Here is a 22134-nt window from a genome sequence, read left to right as displayed (position 1 = left end):
ATGGCTGTTGTAGGAATTAATGGATTTGGAAGAATAGGTAGAATGTGTTTACGTGCTTGTCTTGAGAAACACGTTACAGTAATTAATTAATAAATTCATTCATATACTAATACTTATGTATGAAGCAAACGTAAAACAATTATGTTACATTAGGTTAACTTAATTAATGATCCATATATTTCAACTGACTATATGGTATACTTATTTCAATATGACTCGACCCACGGATCTTATCCTTTACATGTGGAATGTGAAAATGGATATATTATTATCGGAGGTATATTTAATAATGGATACATTATATTTCGTTAAAGTTAATTTAATTAATGTTTATGCTAAATAAATTTATATGTAAATATCGTTATTATTTAAAAAATCAATTAATAAGATTTTCAAATTTACGGAATTAATATTTAAATCAATTTTTTCTTTTAAAGATAATAAAATAGCTACATCTCAGGAAAAAAATCCATGTAAAATAAATTGGAAAGAGGCAGGTGTAACATATATAATTGAGGCTACTGGACTTTTCACTACCTTAGATAAAGCAGGCGTAAGAAAAATAATTGTTCCTTCTAATTTTGATATATATAAGGTGTCCTAATATTGAAAGTACAACTAAGAAGAGAATGATGCTACATGACAAAATAAATCGAAAATAAAGAATACATTTTTTTCATTTATGACTCTGTTATCTTAGAAAAAGAAGAGTTTGAAAATTTAGCAGCTGAATTTAACTAATTCTGAATTGATCAGAAATTGATAATGAACAGAGAATTATAATATATACGTGAAAAATTGTTTAAAATAAATTAAAATTCTATTACACGAGACAACATTATAAATTTATTAAAAGTCATTTATCAGTTTTCTATAATTTTTGTTCGTATACATAATATAATTTTACAGATATATATATTAGAAAGAAAATATCTGTTTTGTTCAACAGTTACACATGGATGGTGGAGCTAAAAGAGTAATTATCACTGCACCTTCTGTAGATGCATCGATGATAGTTTATGGTGTGAACCATACTTGTTATGATCCAAAAAAAGGTAAGATAATATCAGCTGCTTCTTGTACAACAAACTGTGCAGCGCCTATCATTCACGTGATGCATGAAAAATTCGAAGTTATTGAAGTAATGATCAGTAGCGTACACGCTTTAACATCAATGCAACGAACTTTAGATGGACCTCTAGAAAGGGGAAAGGTAATTATGAAATATTTTATTTATGCGTGTTTATTATAAAACTACTATTAAACATATTATTGTACTAAATAAGTATATTACTAATATAAAAATATTTTATTTACAATTATATAAATACTTTATTTATTGTTTATTACTTTGTACTTCAGGATATTAAATATCAGAGATCGTCTGTGAGATCGCTCCCAATTTTTTTTTTTTATATGGGGGTTTAGCGTCGCATCGACTACGAGATCTTTAGCGACATGTTGAAAATGTTTCTTTATAATTGGTCTAGTAGTTGGGTCTCCTTTAGGTAGTTGATAACGTTTTTTTGTTGTTTCTGGCAGGCTAGGGCAGTATTTTGGTTTATTCCGTATTTACTTCTTATGTTTTGGTATTTTCTGCATTCATGTAGCAAGTACTGGGTGGTGATTTGTTGGCTGCAGGTGTTGCAGAAAGGTGGTTCTGTTTTGCTTAGGAGGTATTCGTGTGATCTTGGAGTGTCCGATTCAAAGTCTAGTCATAGCTATCCTTTCTTTTCTGTTTATATTGTTGTTTGGTATTTTTTGATCGCTCCCAGTTTTTATTTATTATCATCTCTTTTCTTGCATTATTTTATATTTTTTAATACATATGCAACTCATCAGTTACTCTTGGAACTCTTCTCGATTAATACATATACAAAGAAAGATTACATACATATGTATATAATATTGGATATATAATAATTGCATAAGTTTCAATATCTTCTTCATTCACAAAAACTCATCTTTTTAAAAGCCATAAATTTATTGAAGCAGTTAATATATATTGTATGAAAATATATTCAGAAAGCAAAATATATTTATTCAATAAGAAAAATATAACAATAAAGAACTTCGATAATACATATAATACATATTTGTTAATAATCTGTTTATTTTGAATAACTATTAAAAATTGTATTTTTGCCTATATATTGATGTCAAAAAAAAAAAATACAAGTTTAAGACCATAATTAATATTTAATTGTATAAGTCATTTATTGTTATATAACATCTCTCAGAATAGATAATATTATTTCGAACTTTAATATTGATTTAACTCAAGTGATTTGTTCTACTAATTTAAATAAATATATTATAATTATATTTGTATCGTAGTTGTGGAGAGATGGTAGAGGTGCTCTCCAAAATATTATTCCAACATCTTCAGGAGCCGGCAAGTCATTAGACAAAATTATCCCTGAACTTAAAGGCAAAATATCTGCAATAGCCTTTAGAGTACCAGTTTCAAATGTTTCTTTGTGTGACATGACTTTTCGGTAATGTTTCCATATATTATATAAAGTAGAATATAAAATGATTTTTTAAAAGTAAATAATATGTTAAATAATGTTTTATAATATTATAATACTACATATGTATACATTGTATATTGTATATTATTTATAATATATTGCATATATCATATTGTATATTAATAGTATTATTATAGCACTATTTAATATTAACTTAAAAATATTATTAGATTTATAACATTCAATTGATTAGAATAAATATAGAAAATGATTTCCGAACAGATAACTTCAGATTTCATAACAGATAACACTGCAGACTTTTATATATTTATAGAAAATTTTATGCATTACTTTCATTTATACAAAATTGTACAGAATACATATAATACGAGAAAAATGTAATACAAATATAATAATTTAAAATATTTTTTTTTACAACACATAGTAATTTTATTTTTTTAATTATATTCTTTGAAATTATATTCTTTGAATTTACATAAAAGTCCGCAATTTGCAACCAACATTAATTATAAAGAATAAAGTAAGTTTATAGTAACAGTAATTTACTGTTACTATATTTGATCTGTCAAATGACAATTACAATGTTATATTTATTAACTACAGAGTCAATAAACCAACAACATATGAAGAAGTAAAAGAAGCAATGAAAACAGCATCAGAGAATTATTTAAAAGGTATATTGGGTTACACAGATAATGATTGTGTTTCATCTGATTTCAATTCGACAAGATACTCGTGTATTTTTGATGCAAAAGCTGGCATTCCTCAAACAAGTACATTTATTAAAGTTATTGCCTGGTAATTATTGAAACAAATTATTTCATAAATAATATTTTTAAATTTCATGAAATTATTTCTTAGATTGATGTATATTCTTAATTTAAATAACAATACAAACCCTCAATAATTATTTACTATTTATAAATTATAAGTGACTTATTACAATTTTATTTATTCCAATGGTAAAATAATGAATTTCATATCCAATTAATCCAGATTATTTTGTAGCAAATTTTCAAATTCATAAATTTTAAAATATAAATATAGAAAAAATTTCAATATAAAACAATTAATGAAGTAAATGCAAAGTTTTTTAATTAATAAACGAAAATGTAAATATTTATAGGTATGATAATGAATATGGTTATGCATATCGTATAGTGGATTTGATACGATATATGTACCAAGTTGATTCTGGTAATATACCAGTATCTACACAAGAATTAGATGAAAGTGAAGATTAATTATTGTATTCGATAGTAAAGATACATTATGATATTACGTTTTATGTAATTACGTTTTATATAATCAATTTATTATTATTGTATTAAAGTTTCATTTATTGCATTTTATTCTATATATGTTTTCTAAGTAAGTTTTCTTGTTATGAATAATTATTATATATTGTAAAAATACATGAAAATAAATATCTGCTAATTCTATTTAATTCATTTCCTTAAATATTAAATAAATCTTAAATACAGAAACGTTGCGCGAACAAGTTTAAATTTAGCGGCATTTGAATACGTCGATAAGAACGTATTTCACGTGACCCGACTATAGCCGATGGTGTACGAAAATAAGAAACGGTTACAGCGCATATGCCTAGAATTGATACCGGTTATATTACCGTTCTCTGCCCTTCAAATGACACTGCTTTTGGAATAAGCGTAGCGTTCACATTGTTGTTTCATGTAAGTATCACAGTTTTTAGCATAATCTTAATTTGTTATTATTTTTCTACAATTGAATTGTTTTGTTACATTATATTTATGTGATAAACTACAGTTCCTCAATTGATATTAATAAATTAGCAATAAAATAATTTATATTTTGCTTGTGCAATTATATAGTATGTATGCACTTGTTATATCCATACCGGTTGATATGACGTCATTTAAATCTAGAATGCACCTTTCTATAATAATTTCTGCAGCAGCAGATACAGAATCTATTTAAGAATCTTCGAGAAAACATTGGTTCTAAAATGTCCGAATTTGTCTTCTCGTGGAATCATTCTTTTAATTTTTATTAGGATTTTTCATTATATTTATTGCATAGTATGTTATGTATTTCGTTGATGGTTATTTTGTCACGTAACCAAACTTTTTAACTTATAAAAAATCAGTTAAACATTGTTTAAAAAACGAGAACTCTGATAAATCGAAATTCTGTGTAATGTATCAGAGCGAATTTTGTTGAATATAAAATCATTTCTATTTTTTAATTAATTGAAATTCATAATTTTATTGTATTTAGATTGATATGAAATGAAATATTCTATTTTTATACATTTTCTTAATTTAATATACTCATTATTGAATCTTTTAAATTTTACAGCTACATCGAAATTTTTATATGATATACAATATTATTATTATACATTAAATGTTTTGAAAGAGAAATTTAAAAGTTATATTTTAAAATTTTTCAAATAATGACTTTTAAAATCGAATAAAATAGTAACATAGTATCGAATAAATAGTAGCATAGTACGTTGCGTCATTTCTTTGGTAATGTCTCAATCTAATTAAAAATTACATGGAATATAAAATATAAATATGTATAAATATATAGTAAAAATCGAAGTATGAATGCGTGAGGAAGATCACGTTCGTTCCAAGTACAGATTTGATGCAAGGCATTGAAGTCTTTTTGACCTTGAATGACCTTTAATATTAAACCATGTTCTTTCTATAATACAAATATTTATATTATAATAAGATTTTCATTTTTAATAAATTATTCAATCCAGTAAACCACGAATCTATAAAAACTATTTTAAATATTGGAAACTAAATTTTTTCAATGCTTCAACGTTCATAGATGAAATTATTCACTTTTTTTTGTTTAATAAATAATATTTACAACAAAACACAATTTACGATAAATCAACATACATGCATACGTATAAAATTGCAATTTATGTAAATGATGTAATACAGATTAACAAATATATATATACATATTTGTAATCTAATTAGTACAATATTTTTAACTTAATTTAAAAAATAAAATCATTATAAATCAGAAAAATACATTCAGCTTGTTTGAGGTTATGCCTTTGATATTGAGATTAACTTCACTTATATCAATAACAAAATTAGTTTGTAAAAGGCGACGAATATTTGTTGAACAAAAAACATGTCATCGAAAGCTAAATCGGTCATTTTCCAGTTGCACAGAAGACTACGACATGAGCAAAATTGGGATTAACGGATTTGGCCGCATTGGCCGTCTTGTACTTAGAGCTTCGCTTGAGCGCGGTGCCCAGGTAAGTAATTATATGTTAATTATTACCAAACATTTTTATCATGCTTTTGTCATTTCTATTTTTAAAATTTTTAACACACTTCTCTAATTATCTTTAATAGGTTGTGGCCATTAATGATCCCTTCATTGGTTTGGATTATATGGTATATATGTTCAAATATGACTCCACTCATGGAAGATTCAAGGGAGAAATAAAAGCTGAAGATGGCTGCTTAGTTGTCAATGGTAATAAAATTGCTGTGTTCAGTGAGCGTGATCCAAAAGCTATTCCATGGGGAAAAGCTGGAGCAGAATACGTCGTAGAATCCACTGGTGTCTTTACTACAATAGATAAAGCTTCTGTATGTAGAAATCTATATATTTATTTTTATCAAAAAGTTTTAAATGTATGTATATATAAATATTTCAATTTTAATTTTTTAGGCTCATTTGGAAGGTGGTGCAAAGAAAGTTATTATTTCTGCACCATCAGCTGATGCACCTATGTTTGTTGTCGGTGTTAATTTAGATGCTTATGACCCAAGTTATAAAGTTATTTCTAATGCTTCTTGCACTACTAATTGTCTAGCACCTCTTGCTAAAGTTATTCATGACAATTTTGAAATCGTTGAGGGTCTTATGACTACTGTGCATGCTATTACTGCTACTCAAAAAACTGTTGACGGACCTTCTGGAAAGGTATATCAAATTTTTGTCTAATAATATATTTCTTTAGTTTATAATTGATGTTTCTTTTATCATGTTAATTATGCTGATGTTTATTTTTTACTTGATTATATAATAGTTGTGGCGTGACGGTCGTGGTGCTGCACAAAATATTATTCCCGCTGCAACTGGAGCAGCTAAAGCTGTTGGCAAAGTTATTCCAGCTCTTAATGGAAAATTGACTGGTATGGCATTCCGTGTACCGGTACATAATGTGTCAGTTGTTGATTTAACGGTTAGACTTGCCAAACCTGCAAGCTATGATGCTATTAAAGCTAAAGTAAAGGAAGCTGCTGAAGGGCCGTTGAAGGGAATTTTGGGATATACGGAAGATGAGTTAGTATCTTCCGATTTTATTGGTGATAACCATTCCAGTATTTTTGATGCTAAAGCCGGTATATCTTTGAATGATAACTTTGTCAAGTTAATTTCATGGTACGATAATGAATTTGGTTATTCTAACCGCGTAATTGATTTAATTAAATACGTACAAACGAAAGACAACTAAAATTTTACGTCTATTTATATGTAACAACTCGTAAATTGTTCTATATGATAATGTTATATGAATATATCGTTATTGTATGGATATTTCAAATTAAATATCAGTAGAAAATCCAACCAACTGAATAAACTGAAATTAAGAATATTTTTAGTAAAAGTAAAGTTTTTTTCCGCACATAATAAATAGTTGCAACTAATAATACATAGGTATTGATTATCAAAACAAGTACAAAAGAAAACAGATTTTAGGATTTGTCACGTTACGGATTACATAATTTGAATTTTTGTCTACAGTTTTGAAATAGTTACAAACTATACAAGTGCAAATATAATGTATATTTGTGACAGTAGACACATGCAACATAAATTATTCTTGTATCATACAATAAAAATAATGTATGTTACATTTAATTACTTTTTATCATTTTATTTATTCATCACATTTACAATCAAAATTTTGAAGTATTTGTAATTTTTTCCTGTAATATTATTTGTCATCCAATACATTGATTTCAATAAAAATTATTATGAAACTAAGAGAATGCTTTATTTTTTAAACATTTCTTTATCTTTTTATGTATTAATACATTTTTACAGGATTACATGAATAATAGGAATGGAATAAATCAATAGTTAACTTACGTAATAGTTAACTCATACTTTCTGTACATCTGTACACTTACAAAAAGATATTTTAATACGATTATTGATTGGAATATTTTTAAACAGTTTTAACAAAAGTTTTCAGCTGTCACAAATGACTGCAATATTAATTACAATGTTATTAAAGTATTGCATTATATGGCACAAGGAATAGTTCCTTTATATTTCTCAGTTAAATTAATTTTTATAATAAAATATTGAACAAAGATACTGAACAAAGCATTTTGTAGTATGTTGTTTTTATATACAAGTTATCACATTTGGAAACAATAGCAATAATTAGCGTAATATTCTTTGTAACGATTAAAAGTAATACAGTGAATAATCTTTTAAATAGAACAAAAGTAGAACATACAAATTGATTGAAAGTATCAATGTTTCTTTTTAAAGTATATTTATTCTTTGAGTGTTCTGTTCCTGCAGACTTCATTTTCTCTCATTTCTTGTTCTAATTCTATTTGCTATATACAATTAAATCACGAAACGAAATACATTATAACACTTTAGGAATATCGATCTTTTTATGCCATGCTGTGAAAAATTTGGTAGTACAGCAATACGAAAATACAGTTTTATTTTGTTATTAAACAATAAATATTCATCACTCACTTTTATATGTTTTTTTTTTCTTTTTTTAATAGTTTTGTAGTATACAGTAACCATCAAGTTTTCATTCCGCTTGATGCGATTATTCAACTTTAAAAACTCTGTAATATATAAAGAACTATTTCTCAGCAATTTAGCACAGTACTATGCATAAAAAATATAAGTTTTTAAAATTATTTGAACGTTAAAATGCTGTAACATTTGAATGCTAGAAAGTGGCAGATGTTGCTACAATATTTGTATCCACGCTTCTAATAATGCACACTGGAATTATCTGTGAAAAAGGATAAAATGTGAATCATAGCGTAACCACAAAGAATTTTGATATTCGTTGATATTTTTTCAACATTCTTGCTAATCAGGAACATCTATTTCTTTTTAATATAACATAATTCAAATATTTATAAATATCAGAAAACCACATCATTAAAGCATGAAAAATGTATAAAGACATTTAAAATTTAAATATTTTATACACTAACTGATAGTAAAAGTAGGTTGAATAGTTAACACGAATAATTTTTATTAATATCTGCTCTGTAGTTGTTACTTTGGTTACGCTAATTGTTGTGAATATACGAAACTTTGCAAAAGGAAATACTCTAGACTAGCATGACACATGAGATATTCGATTTTACAACAAATTTAGGAAAAATCAATAATTCATAGTTTGAAGTCTTTACAGATGATAACAGGTTACATCATGTCAAAAGTAAGAGTTTTGCACGAAGATTTATACGTTCCTGTAGTGCACTAGCTAATTCTCGTGTCAATTCTTCACAAACTAATCGCAGTTCAGCGTTTTTCTCTCGTAATTCTTGTAATGTTAATTTTTTTGATTCTTCCAATTCATCCTTAGGAGCATCTTCATCTCCTTCTCGCTCTGTAAGTAAAATAGAAAGGTAAGAGGCAATAAAATTTTAAAATCTAGAAATAGAAATATATAAATAGAAATATTTTAAAATCTAGAAACAGAAATATATTGGAATTTAGATAAAAAAAAAAAAAAAAAAAAAAAAAAAAAAATAAAGAAAATGAAGAACTTACTTGGACTGGGTTTTCTGTAAATATGAAATGCACCACAGACACCAGTAAATTGTTGTGATTGCGGAGTTTCCAAAGATGGATTTTCAGGTAGTTCGCTCTTTGGAGAAAAGTGAGAAAAATCAGCAACAAAACCTTGACTTTCATTTAAGGTTTTTTGTCCCTCTCCCTCACTTTTTTGACCGACCAATTTTCGAGGTGAAGTCTGTAGTAGAGATACATGACAAAATTTTCTTTATAACAATAATTTTGCCTATTTTTTAATTTTCCGAATCCATAACATGATAACAACATCTAAAATATCTGAAATATCTACTGCGCAGATCCATAAAAAGCAGCTTAATTAAATGTAGGTCTCATTATTAATAGCTTTAATTTAAATATTTAGTAATGAAATGATTTAAAAATAGATAAAAGAACTTACAATTCCAGGAGAGATTCTTGGTGGAACTAGTGGAGGTGCTCCAAGGAAACTTTGACCATTTTTCCCTACAAGAACGCGCACAGTTTGAAGCGTAAAACTTTGCTTTCTCAGCCACAGATGAAAAGTATCGCAGAGTATTGGTAGCAACATATACCTAATTTATTAAGATCAAGACTAGAACTTCTTGCATGTGTTCTGTATGGTCTGGGTGGTGGTGGAGGCGGCGGTTCCTTCTTTGGAGTTACTATAATAGCTTCTTCAGGAGGTGGAGGTGGTTTTTTAATAAGAGGTCGTTGCACCAATGCACTTGCAGTACGTTGGAGATCATCATCACCCAACGTAGTGCAGCTGCTACTGTTACCGTTTGCTCCAGAAGCAAGAATTGCTGCTTCAGGCGTTAAACGTAATGGTACAGGATGCAAAATTTTAGGATCTTTTTCAACAGCAGACTTTTGAAAATCAAAATTCACTAATTGTAAGCCTGGACTAGTCAAAGAACTGCTAGTCCCAGTTGGTGAATCAACAAATTTTGTCCATTCTTTATTTCTTTCACGAGTACCAGTGGTATTAGGTGGACTTTTTTGAGTAGTTGTAGTTGTAGTTGATGGAATAGGTGGTGGACCAGTCTTTTGTTTAAGCAAAGGAATTAATAATGGTGGAGGTAAGACATCAGGTAGAGGCACATGATTTCTTCGTAACACAACAAGATGCATAGCCACAAAAAATTCTTGTAAACTCAATGCTCCATCTCTGGTAATATCTGCAAGTTGCCAAATACGACTAAGTTCTCCTAAAGGAAGTCCAGACTTTTCAAAAAATGTCCTAGCTATAGAACCATGCAAAAGTCCCTCAGGATCAAGTTGTAATTGTGCGAATTGAGTAGCATAATATTCACGTTGTTCATCACTAATTATCCATACTTCTTCAGGTGGGAACGAGCCATCGCCATCTCCTTCTCCTTCATCACTACTATGACGCTCTGAACTTTCTTCTTCGGTTCCTAGTAACTGCCTCTGTTCTTCAGATACCAATAATCCTTGCCAACCTCCAGATACAGAATCTAATATTGTTTCACCACCTATGTCATTGTTTCTTTCTTGTATTATACTATTTGTCGGAGTTGGTGAATCTGTACTACCGCCAGTTTCCCTTGGAGATTCTGCCTCACTTTCACTTTCTGTAGTACTCTCAGGAGCATGTCGGTGACCTGTTATAGCTCTGTTTGAATCTGAACTTCTCCTACCATCTTCTTCTCCAGATGCTGGCCAAGTAAATCTTGGTAAGGTGATAACATCCAAAGGCATTGTAATTATATCTTTACGAATACTGAGTCCTGCTTGATGAGCAGCTACAAGCTTCAACAATACATAAAACTGTTTTTTCCCAAGATGTGTACCAATGTGTGCTGCTTCAGTCCCAAAACAGATATCCAATATCTATAAATTAGAAAAATATATTTTGCTAATAAGCATGATTAATATTTTATTTAAAACTGTCTATTTCTGTATTTATAATTACACATATCCATGATATGTAATATGATATATGTTATACTGAATATTTTTAGTAAATTAGATTAATGTTATGTATAACACATATTTATAGATCTAAAAGTTTCAATAATTGAAATTTTCATTTTATATTTATTTTATTTTATTTATTGGTAAAAATATAAAATATTTCTGAATCTAATTCATTTGAAATAAATTGTTAACACATATTTTACTTATTTTGAAAAAATTTTTTAAATGTGAGAAATCAATTTGAAATGTTTTATTTTATTATTTTACAAAAATTCAGAATAAATTATTGATGATATTAATATGTTCTTTTCTCAAATCAATGTACTTTCGTACATTCGATAAACGTAACTTACATTTCCAAATTTATGTAGGTGCCATAAATTTTTGAAGTATACATTGTTACCAGAATAATAACATATCAATATTGGCACATATTACATTAAAAAATGATGGATTTGACTTGTTTTCGATTTAAAAGCATAAAGACATAATTGTTTAATTCGTCATTCAATTAGAGTGCTTATAATCTTCTCGTAACAGTCCTCTAATCCTAACCTTCATGAGCTTCTGTAAATTCTCCATATCGCGTCACGTTCGAGTAATTAAACGCCCACTTACATACAATTAAAGAGATTCTATAATTTCAATAACGTAATATGCGTGTGACAGAAAACTAACAGCTGACAACCTATGTACAATGAGTTGATCTAATTTACCTTCATCGTGACAACCGCTGGTAAATTTGCCGAGCGTAGTAGCTCGGCTACTTTGATCACCGGTACACTGTCGTTGTCTGTATTTTCACAGCAATAACTAAAAATATCTTCGTAATATTGATGCTCGGTCATCGTCAGATGAAGACTCGCCATCGTGATCGAATCCCAATCCATCTTGGCGACAAGTCAGAGCAGAGCAATGAACCGCTTCTACACTCGTTACGTGCAAACTGGGTCCGTTTTTTTTCTCTACTCTCCTGGCTCTCTCACTCCCCTTAATTTTTCTACTCGTCTCCGTCGTTGTCCTTCCGTTCTTGTCACGGTCTGCTTCACAGGACGGTCGTGATCAGTATGTAGTCACATTGCACGATAATATTATGATTTTGATGGTTCTCTTGGGAATGTAAGACACACCATTCGTAGACTACACCCCGTGCATCACAAAATTACCGCTCGACCGCCATCTTTCCATTCCCTCGATGTTTGACATTATTATAATCCATGTGCGCACACTACTTGAATCGCACAACTGACATTTCTCTACGGTATGTGCGTGTTAACTTTACCGGATTATAGCGCCTACACTGCGCATGCGTTGCCTTTCTTGTCGTGAAACGCGGGATTTTTCATTTTTTTTTCAACTATTTTATTTGGTCAATATTTTATTTGCTTGGAGTACAATTTTACATTATAATAGTTCTCTTTTCTTTTCTCTCATGTAATATATTTCATGCATATTGATCACATTAAAAATGGAAAATATTCTTATAATATTTTTCCTCTTTATTTTTATAATTGCTTTCACTATTTTCGTTTAATTATATTTTCCAATCTTGCTAGAACAAAATACTCAGGATTATTTTTCTTTTAATGATAATTGAGGACTCTCAAGTTGTAGGCTATGGTCAACGTTATTAAGTAATTAGTATTATTATCTTTTCTTTTTATATGTATAATATCAATGATAAAAAAACGAGCAGTTAACCTATAGTCTTGTTTCACATTTAAGATGCATTACCTTATACCGATGTATGTACCAGAAAACTAAGCGTTTAAACTTTCGCTCGTTTGTAAGTAAGACGAAAAATATTTTAACATAGCAAGCTGCGTTGCGAAAGAAAAAAGAACCGTAGAACGTCCACGATGCGACAACAATATGAACTGACGTGACTGGAACATATTATGATCGATCCTTACAGATATACTTAATTTCGAGTCTAACAATTTTACATAAACTTGATGCAATCAGACATCTGTTAATCTAATAATAATAAGTATTATAGATGCACAATAAAACGATAGACACAATAATTCTTTGAGCGCAGTTTGATGTCGCAGAAAGCACATACTATATAGTAGATACTATATGTTATTGGTGATCGAAGAAGACGAACATTTCTTCGTGTTGCTGTAACGTCCAGTTATCGATTTTTGTCCAGCCGTTTTAAATCGATGCAGCACTGGTGAACTTTCTCTTGGACTACCACTAATATTATCGAAGTCCCAACTCGCAAAATGTTCCTCGAACAGTTCTTCAAGTTTCTTCGACAGTGTTTCAATAGTTTTTACTCGATCATGATCGTCCTGTGATAAGATGGTATCAACTTTTAACCGAAATCATGAAAATTTAGAATTAGGTAAGTTATTTAATTTTGAAATTTTTTATTTAATTGAATTTCATTACTAATTTTTATCGCAGAGAATAGAAACTGAAATCAAAATAAAATTAAATATTTGAAATTTTTGTAATTTAATATAAATTTTTATAGTTATTTATAACTGCGGATGTTTATGCAAATTTATATTTATCTAAATATTAATTCATATTAACTCAATCGTACATGATGACTGTCACGCGAAATTTGCACGTTCTATCTATTGGACGGTAATATATAATTTATATAAAGAATATTTAATTTTTATAAAGAATTATATCATAATATAAGGATAATGAGAGCGCATTTTTCATTTTATAACATTACTTTGGTCATTTAAAATCTTTCTATCAATGGTATTCATTTTGTTTTAATTATTCTAAAATATTTATAGAAATGAAAAAGTCGAGCACTGGCATCATCGTATTAATTTGATTCTTAACAATTCTAGCAAAAAATTAGAGAACTAACAAATAAGATACGAACCTTATGATATAATTTCGAATTATAAACGATACGACGAAAGTCTCTAACCACGTGTTCTACTTTATGGTAAACTCGATTCTTTAGTTTGTATTCCACCGTTTCCAGGAACATTGGACTTTTAATAACTTTACAATAGTCTTCGATCTGAAAGAAAATCGCGCAACTATCAATTTAGTGTTTAAAGAAATTATATTATATTATATTACATTATACAAATATAAAAACTAACCGTGCATGAAGAAGATTGTTTATCACTATTGTTTTCTGAAGATGGACATTTGAAAACTTCTGCTTCTTCCATTTGCCAAACTGTCCGATGTATCATTTCTAATTTGCTCAGCGCAAGCGGACTGAGACTTTGTTTTCTTTTCGAACTATACCATACGGACCAACCTCTATCGCTGACTTTTCCACCAAATTTCCCATCTAAAAATTCGATGCATCCGGCATTTTCCTTTTTCTTCCCGTGTTTTATCGCGACTGTGGATTTCGATGTTTTTTCCATTTGAGAATCGTTGACATCGCAATTTTTCGTTGCTCTCTTCCCGGAACATTTACGAGATCTATTATGTAAGAGATAATACGATTTTTCGAAATCTTTTCTCTGACACTTGCGTCCAGGGATCGGTATTACAGTGCTGCAAATCGTCGATACATTGGCGATATTTAATTTGCTTTTCTTGCAAAATTCTTTTTTCTCCGAGAGCGAAGTACTTAAGTAACGTCGTACAGTTTCCGAGTAAGTGGCTTTTCCTATGACACGTTTGGTCTCTTCCGACGTTGTTTCGTCATTGTTTAATGAAATGCACGAACTTTTCCTCGAGTTAATAGTCTGTTGAAGATTTTTCACCGTTGTTGTTGTTGTTGCGACTTTTGTTACAGTGCTATTGGTCACTAATGAAACAACAGGTATCGTCTGTTCATTTTCTGTTACGGAACTGTTCGATGATTCGGAACTATGTGGAACGGCACTGTTTTTTCGTCGTTTCTGTTTATTTGCCATATTAGCGTTGTTCAATGTTTTGATTAACCACGAGTCCGTTTTTACATTCATTTTACTAGAACCTGTTAACGGGTAGCTGCATAAAATATTGCGATATTTAATGCTGGAAGAACGGAAGTATTGCCTTAACCCTAGAATAACATTATTTATTTATTTATTTTTGGACGTATATGACACTGTGCGGTTATTGATAATCTAAAATGAAATTTAAATATTATATGTATGATTGAATATTTTCGCAGATTCTCTTTCTACTCTTCTCTAGACATTTTAATCTTGCTGTCCTGTTCACTTTTTCATTATTCGTTCTCTTCAAATATTTTTCTTTCTTTGCAATACTTTATTTATGAGAAGCGTGAAACATACAAAAGACCGTAAAATTATATTGAATGTTAAAACCAAATGTTTAAAATATTATATAAAACATATTAATAAAAAAGTCGTTTTGAAATGCAAGGAAGATTTTTATTCGATGTGAGAGACTTTTCAACATGTTCCTGGCTATTCCAATTGCTATATGTAGTTTTCAATAAATAAATAAAAAATATAATTTATTTTATTTTAAAACAATTTCATAAATTTCTCAAAAATAGTCCGTCATTTGCTCTAAATACAAGTAAATACAAGTAAATAAGTTCAAATGAGTTGATTTAGCATAAATTTTCGTTGTAAAGAATGCAACATGTATACAACTTATTTTATAAATTGTAGCACATAATAAGAGCATTTGTTCACTACTTTAATATCCATTTATATTATATCTACAGATACGATTAAAATTCGATAAACTCCTGGCAACTACACAGTATCGTTCTAGGGTTAATATGATATCAGGCATATGTTTTCATTTATGTTTCAATCTTTCATACATACGGGACAAACAACACAGTGCTTGTTCGATTCTAAGTATACCATGTTATCAAATATTTTTTAAAAGAAAGATTTGCTATGATAGTTGCACGTTATCAAAATCTGAAACTTTCAAATTTCCGTCCTTCTAGTATTAAAATGATTAAATTTCATTTTCATTAAATAATTACAATTAATGTTCGATATTTCATTTATACAGAATTTATGGAACACGTAGACTGTTTTCTTTCCAAATTTACATGTAAAGAATGAAAAGTTTTATTCTTCCGATAGAAGCAATATTTATGATAAAGCTCAAATGATTATAATTATTACCATTTTTATTACCAGGCAACTGTAAAGCTTCGTTGATACTCGTGTTGGGGGAAAAGTGTTTCGTGGAGCCAGAGTCATCCTCGGATGCTTCGTAACTTGAAATACCGCCGCAACCGTCATTATTGTCTTTCAAATTTTTCAAAAGACCTCCTTCTAATTTTTCTTGATCTTGCGTCGCTTGAAACGTCATGTCATCGTTATTGCTCTTTTTGACATCATCAAACTTTTCGATAACGTCAATAGGATTGATCTCCGTTTTCTTGAAGTTCGCATCTTCTTTTACGTTCAACGCCTCTAATAGGATTTCAGCGGAAGCGCAGGCTGCTTTCCAAGTAACATCCTCAGACACAGTGTAATTACACGTGTCGGACCGCTTTAAAATCCTAGGTGAATTTTCGAGAGAGAAAATAGGAGGTGGCACGATAGGAGTCGCCGGGAAAGGTACTTTCATTATATTTGCAGAAGCATTAACGTTGTTAGATATGGACGTGGTAGGTCGGGACACAGGCGTTGACGATGCTGGAGTGCAAAATGTCTTCTCTTTGTTGTTGTATATATAGTGACTGCGATGATTGTTCGAGGACCCATTGGCAGCGTTTCGAGATGAATTTTCTAAACGACGATTGGATCTTCTCTGATGCCTTTTCTTTGGAACATTGTAGCTTCCTGGTTTCATGTATACTCGAACATCCTCAGAGCTGTCATACTCTTCAGAAACTTGCTGCACTTGAGTGCGATTATTGATCAAATTGTAAGTGCTCCAAGGTGCAGTTTGGACGTTCTGTATATTTTGTAGCGTTTGGAATTGACGATTTGCGTCGATGTGCAATTGTCTGATACAGTTATTGAGATCCATCGTATTCTTCAACATTTCTGGACGCGTTGATCCTCGCGGTATAACTGTTTCTGTATTCATATCTGTCAGATTCATAAATGGCATTTGTCGGTTATCAGCGTTCCTCATACTGGCGAACCAGGCTGACAAATTGGCGGTCATCTCGTCCGATGATTTTTCCGAAATACTTGGTTCTATTTGACTGAGTAATGTCATTTTATCTTTTGGCACGGCAGCCAGTTGATTCGTCGTTGATTTGCCAACGTAAACTAAATCCATGTTCGTTTTATTCCTATGATTCTGTTCAAAATTTTTCGAATTTTTATTACCGTAATCTACCGCATACGGAGGACAAATAGCGTAACTATGATAGAAATTTTCGTGTTCGTTAGTAGATGGAAAGTACACAGATTCTAAATTAATCGAAGGATTCAGAAACGACGATTCCACCCTTGATAAACATTTCTGAGCGTAATTGCTCTCACAATTTTCATCTAATTGTCGTTGTAGTCTAAATATGGTGTCGACATTTTCCTGTGACGAAACTTTATTCTCAGGAAACTCTTGCTTCTTCTCCTTGAATGACCATTGTCTAGATGTATCTTGATTACTCTCCGTAAGAATTTTGCTTCTCAGATGAAAAAATTCTGCGTTCACCGATTGGGCGGACATATCTGTCTTGCTGGAAGACGAATTCCCCCTTGAACGAAATCTACTATTCGCCTGACTTCCAGATTCCGTGTGCCCTAAGAACATATCAGGCACGGATTTCGTGCTATCTATTGTTGTTAGATTCTCAGTAATAGTCCACTTACTTCGTAATTTTGATTCTTTCTGGGACGACTGTTTCTCCTGGTTAACATTGTAGAGGCTGAAATTTCGCAGGTTTCCGGTTGATAGCTGCGCACCGTTACAGGAATCTTGACTGTTCCTTTTATTGTCGGACTTCTGCTTCGACATAATCATAGTTGAAGACGAATCGAGCAAGTCACGATTCGTGTAAATTGAAACGTCACCTGGAAAAGAGGTTCCAAATGATTCTGATTTTTGTTCGAAATTAGAAACATCGCCGTTCTCTTCCAGCTTTAAGAACGTATGGACGATTTGATTCAGCAGTTCGTGCGTGCTCTCTTCCCACAGACGAAAGCATCTCAGCAACTCGCAGTCGAACTTGTTATTCAAGCTTGGATAGTGTTGCTTGTTTAAATAATTGTCAAGAATGAGCCACCCGTTGCTAATGCGTAACAAAGCGTTTATCAGATCACCGACAAAAACACGATCTCCGGCAAAGATTGGGAAACAAGTGGAAGATTTGGTAACTGCTGTTTTGGTGGCGGTACAAAGATTTCTCAACCAATTGCATTTGGCGTTTGTTTTGAAACTATTATTTAAGAGGATCTCGCCTTCCGTGCACCCCCAGTAGATAAGTTTCCGCAACAATTCTGGATATTGGGTCCTATCGAGACACGGTCCATCTGTTTGAACAGCTATCGACGTACCAGTTCCATAATCCGTACAAAATTCGGCAAACCAACTATTTTTATTCGACGCGGTATCGCCAGCTCCGTTGAACAACGGCGTTGAATTGGATTTCTCGGTTTTCATTTCCTCTTTATTAATGTCGTTCGAAGATATGTTGCAAAGCGCCGAGACCATTTTCTCAGCTTCGATTGTAAAATCGAAGCTAGCTGACGATTCGTCGGAATAATGTTCTTCTTGGGTTTTCGTAGATACGTGCGACGTGGTTTTTTCCAAAGAATTTGCGATGATCTCCTGGTTTGTCTCATCGTCTGCATTCGGTTTTATGTTGAATAAGTTGTTAGAAGGAGAGGTGATTGTTTGAGATGGCCATTCGTTGTAATTTTCAGATGATATCGGCGTGATTTGTGACGTATTAACTGTAGGTATTTTGCTTTTATCGATTTTAAGAGGAGGGATGTCGAGTGTAGCAGAAGAAACGACAACAGGTTTATCTCTTTGTGAACTACCATAAACTAAATTCGGAGGATTAGGGAAGATTTGATTGGAGTGTATGGTTTGAACGGGACCCGTGACTTGACTGTTCGTGAAATTTGCCGTAGCCGCGTAAGGACTGAGATTGGGAAATTGAAATGCTGAAGTACTGTTAATTGCTTGCAAGTTGCAGGTGTTTGAGATATTGTAATAGGAGCTATGTGACGGTTGCTCTTGTTGTTGAATATTTTGTCGATCTTGAATCAAGCAGAACGTTTGTACATCCGGAGGCTTAAAGTAGGGCTGCGGTATCAATGTGACTCCAGAATTGTTATACTGATCCCCGGAAAATGAGCCGTGCGTGTATGTTGACGAAGCAATTAAAAACGAAGTAGCCGGTGCAAGTGGCGGGGCATTGTTCGTTGTTTGATCATACAGTACCAAAGGTTTCGGGCTATAGGATAATTGTTGCTGAATATGCTGCTGCTGTTGCTGTTGCTGTTGTTGACAATATTGCTGATTTCGTACGAGCTTATTCTTCGGTGGCCATCTGCTGCTTTTGCCTATATTCATGGATGGGTTTGTACGAGAATCTTAGAAAACTGAAATCATTATTTAAGATAAATACGTTATTTGATACCAGTATGTCAATAAAGTAATTAGTACTTTCTTTTTTTTTTTTTTTTATCAAGGACATCATTTTTATTCTACGAAATTTAATTCTTTTCCTTTAGATTCTTTTATTAGATTAAATTATTAAACTAGATTAGATATAAATTAGATTTAAATTATATTCCTTAATTTGTTTTTTATTCCTCAAATAAAAAATATAAAAATCGGGGGGGAAAAATGTAATCAATAAAAAAGAAAAAATGTTATTAATTCGATCGTTAATAAAACAGATTCCGCAGTTATCGATAAAAGAAATTGCAGTCTGTGGTAATTGAAAATGTAATCATTAATCGTAATCGTTAGTAGTTCAAACAATGGTCGTGTGTTTTATTTTGTTTAAAAATAAATTAATCTCATCGTAATATTTTTGAAGATAGGATATAGAATGAAGAAGATTTTTAAGGGAAACGTATTTACACCTTGTATATGTAAAGGAGCAGGATTAGTCAGACCAGTGTTACGTTGCGCTCCTGGATAAATACACGAGGGATGTAAACCATTTCCGCATGGTTGAAGGGTTATTGTCGGATTAGCGATAGGACCATAAAGAATTTGTTGTTGCTGCGGGTGCACAAGGGACGATGGGGCTGACGTAGACGAAATTGAAGGCTGTATGTTCGATCGATTAGCTCGTGCGGCTGTAGAGTGCATGATCCACCTAACCCCGACTTAGAATATAAATCCTCTCGTTGTCCTTTCGCTTTTTAATGTCTGCGCAGGGAAACAATTCGTTCAATATGTGTTTGTTATATCATCATGCGTCGAAGATTTATAATTTTGAATCGATGCGAAAAGTATTATGATTTCTGTATATAAATTTGTAATGCTCTGAATTGGAATAAAATTCAAGAAAAACGTTACTTAACAAATAATACGTATAGTTAACGATTATTTTATTTAAATGAAATGAACTTGGCCACTATGTCAGCTGTTATCTGATACGTCGCTAACCTAAGCACAATTTCGCTTCGATTTATTTTATGCGTATGTAACAATGGATAAGTTTTCGTTTTACCTGATATTCAAATCCGTTCACTCTTCTTGAATAAATTTGCGTTCAATAAACGACGTATTAAAGTGAATGATAAACGAGTCACAAAGTAAGAGAACGTCCTCGCGGAGACGACAGGTAATGAGATATTAAATCCATATCGAGTATATACGTGAGAACAGAGAAAAGAAAGGATTTAAAACTTTTAACGAACGAACTTGCGGTTAAATTAAAGAATTCGATGTTGATCCACGACTTTCCAAAAAATTGCTCCACTCTTTTCTTTACTCGAATTAATAAATGTACATGCTATGGTTTTCCTCGTATAACATTTCCTCTTTCACGGAGACAAATCGAAATTCCTTGTAAACGAAAAGTGACCAAACTTATATATACATATCGAAATAAATGGTAATCTACGAAACGAAAGTCAACGAACATCACGAAGAAAAATGGCAGATTACTGGCTGTTAGCCTGAAACAAAAATTCTCTACTCGGAACAATGAAACGAGCGAAAAATTTGACGCACGGCACCGATATTTTTGTCCATGAGTGCATTTAATATAATTATATTTTTAACTCATTAATTTTATAGTTTTTTTTTTTTATCCATTAATTTTCTATAAATTCTGAATATCTTCGATACCGCTGAATCATACAGAAAGTACATATGTGTTTATTTCGCGATCGAATTTAAGAATAAAATAAATTACACAGTAAAGAATATAATTGACCAAACTAATAACGATAAAAAATTGTCAATAATTTAAACTGTTATAATTTGTAAAATTATAAAAATTGTAATTTGAAAATTTTTGAAATTTGAATATCTTTAAAAACATCAAAAAATTATTTTTGTTACTGAATCTACGATCATTTTAAAGATTAATATAAATCTTCCTTTTATTGGGACATTTTGAAACTCGATGTACAATTTCTTTCAACATTTTATTGAGTTTTGAATTAACGTTAAGCAATAAGAAATCCTAACATTTTGTCATTTAATTCTAATGTTTGAAATTCAATAAAATGTTCAAGACCATTCAAACTTATGGTGGAGCTAGTTATAAAAAAATTTGTCAATGAAATTTCAAGAAAAAAGCTATTCCCACCCACTATATGATATAAAATTTTTGAAAGATTTCAAATTTATGATATATGATGTCATTCGATTTGATATACGATTTACGAAGTTATAACAGTTTTTACAATTATTTACAATTTTTCATCGTTCAGTTATGCTCTTCATTATAGAATTTAATGAATTTATAGCGATTTTATATATATAAATAATTACACTCAATTAATATCGTTTTATTAAAATACAAATAACGTAAACCATGCTAAATTATCTATGCTTCTTTTTTTCGAGTATAAAATATTTCTTTCTAACATTCTTA

General features: G+C 30.7%; 4 protein-coding genes across 5 annotated transcripts; 2 read left to right on the top strand and 2 right to left on the bottom strand.

Moving 5' to 3' along the window:
• Positions 1–3752, top strand: LOC122531830 (glyceraldehyde-3-phosphate dehydrogenase 1-like). Its single transcript, XM_043660068.1, has 7 exons — positions 1–78; positions 154–277; positions 438–553; positions 950–1213; positions 2338–2498; positions 3099–3293; positions 3622–3752. The coding sequence occupies exons 1-7, from the start codon at positions 1–3 to the stop codon at positions 3737–3739; spliced, it is 1056 nt and encodes a 351-aa protein (XP_043516003.1). The 3' UTR covers positions 3740–3752.
• A 299-nt stretch (positions 3753–4051) lies between these two features.
• Positions 4052–7268, top strand: LOC122531831 (glyceraldehyde-3-phosphate dehydrogenase 2). Its single transcript, XM_043660070.1, has 5 exons — positions 4052–4189; positions 5673–5769; positions 5870–6109; positions 6192–6446; positions 6553–7268. The coding sequence occupies exons 2-5, from the start codon at positions 5692–5694 to the stop codon at positions 6979–6981; spliced, it is 1002 nt and encodes a 333-aa protein (XP_043516005.1). The 5' UTR covers positions 4052–4189; positions 5673–5691; the 3' UTR covers positions 6982–7268.
• Positions 7269–8233: 965 nt separating this feature from the next.
• LOC122531828 (ralBP1-associated Eps domain-containing protein 1) lies at positions 8234–12499 on the bottom strand. Of its 2 annotated transcripts, none has more exons than XM_043660065.1 (5): positions 11954–12499; positions 9869–11150; positions 9715–9779; positions 9294–9495; positions 8234–9129 (listed from the first exon to the last, which is right to left on the bottom strand). In XM_043660065.1, exons 1-5 carry the CDS (start codon positions 12125–12127, stop codon positions 8948–8950), a joined length of 1905 nt encoding a protein of 634 aa, XP_043516000.1. In that variant the 5' UTR covers positions 12128–12499; the 3' UTR covers positions 8234–8947. The 2 variants fall into 2 exon arrangements, with proteins under 2 accessions (XP_043516000.1, XP_043516001.1); XM_043660066.1 differs by having other exon boundaries at positions 9294–9390.
• A 252-nt stretch (positions 12500–12751) lies between these two features.
• LOC122531836 lies at positions 12752–21511 on the bottom strand. The gene is made up of 5 exons (XM_043660076.1): positions 20162–21511; positions 16283–19633; positions 14324–15159; positions 14095–14238; positions 12752–13537 (listed from the first exon to the last, which is right to left on the bottom strand). Exons 1-5 carry the CDS (start codon positions 20391–20393, stop codon positions 13316–13318), a joined length of 4785 nt encoding a protein of 1594 aa, XP_043516011.1. The 5' UTR covers positions 20394–21511; the 3' UTR covers positions 12752–13315.
• Between the last annotated feature and the right edge of the window lie 623 nt (positions 21512–22134).

The sequence above is a fragment of the Frieseomelitta varia genome, unplaced genomic scaffold, assembly GCF_011392965.1.
Source record: "Frieseomelitta varia isolate USP_RPSP 00005682 unplaced genomic scaffold, Fvar_1.2 scaffold_418, whole genome shotgun sequence".
In the NCBI taxonomy this organism is placed as follows: domain Eukaryota; kingdom Metazoa; phylum Arthropoda; class Insecta; order Hymenoptera; family Apidae; genus Frieseomelitta; species Frieseomelitta varia.
The sequence above is the reverse complement of the archived record's forward strand: the minus strand, read 5'-3'. Positions and strand labels throughout refer to the sequence as shown.

Bases quoted from the DNA above. Each gene is read 5' to 3' on its own strand.
- LOC122531830 (XM_043660068.1), top strand. From the start codon at position 1: ATGGCTGTTGTAGGAATTAATGGATTTGGAAGAATAGGTAGAATGTGT. The intron at 278-437 runs GTATATTTAATA...TTTCTTTTAAAG, and splicing joins TGGATATATTATTATCGGAG to ATAATAAAATAGCTACATCT. The intron at 3,294-3,621 runs GTAATTATTGAA...AAATATTTATAG, and splicing joins TTTATTAAAGTTATTGCCTG to GTATGATAATGAATATGGTT.
- LOC122531831 (XM_043660070.1), top strand. From the start codon at position 5,692: ATGAGCAAAATTGGGATTAACGGATTTGGCCGCATTGGCCGTCTTGTA. The intron at 6,110-6,191 runs GTATGTAGAAAT...TTAATTTTTTAG, and splicing joins CTACAATAGATAAAGCTTCT to GCTCATTTGGAAGGTGGTGC. The intron at 6,447-6,552 runs GTATATCAAATT...ATTATATAATAG, and splicing joins TTGACGGACCTTCTGGAAAG to TTGTGGCGTGACGGTCGTGG.
- LOC122531828 (XM_043660065.1), bottom strand. From the start codon at position 12,127: ATGGATTGGGATTCGATCACGATGGCGAGTCTTCATCTGACGATGACC. The intron at 9,496-9,714 runs GTAAGTTCTTTT...TCTCTACTACAG, and splicing joins CAAGAATCTCTCCTGGAATT to ACTTCACCTCGAAAATTGGT. The intron at 9,130-9,293 runs GTAAGTTCTTCA...TTTTACTTACAG, and splicing joins TTACAGAAAACCCAGTCCAA to AGCGAGAAGGAGATGAAGAT.
- LOC122531836 (XM_043660076.1), bottom strand. From the start codon at position 20,393: ATGCACTCTACAGCCGCACGAGCTAATCGATCGAACATACAGCCTTCA. The intron at 19,634-20,161 runs GTGTAAATACGT...CCATGAATATAG, and splicing joins TGCTCCTTTACATATACAAG to GCAAAAGCAGCAGATGGCCA. The intron at 15,160-16,282 runs GTAATAATTATA...ACCCGTTAACAG, and splicing joins GTTGCCTGGTAATAAAAATG to GTTCTAGTAAAATGAATGTA.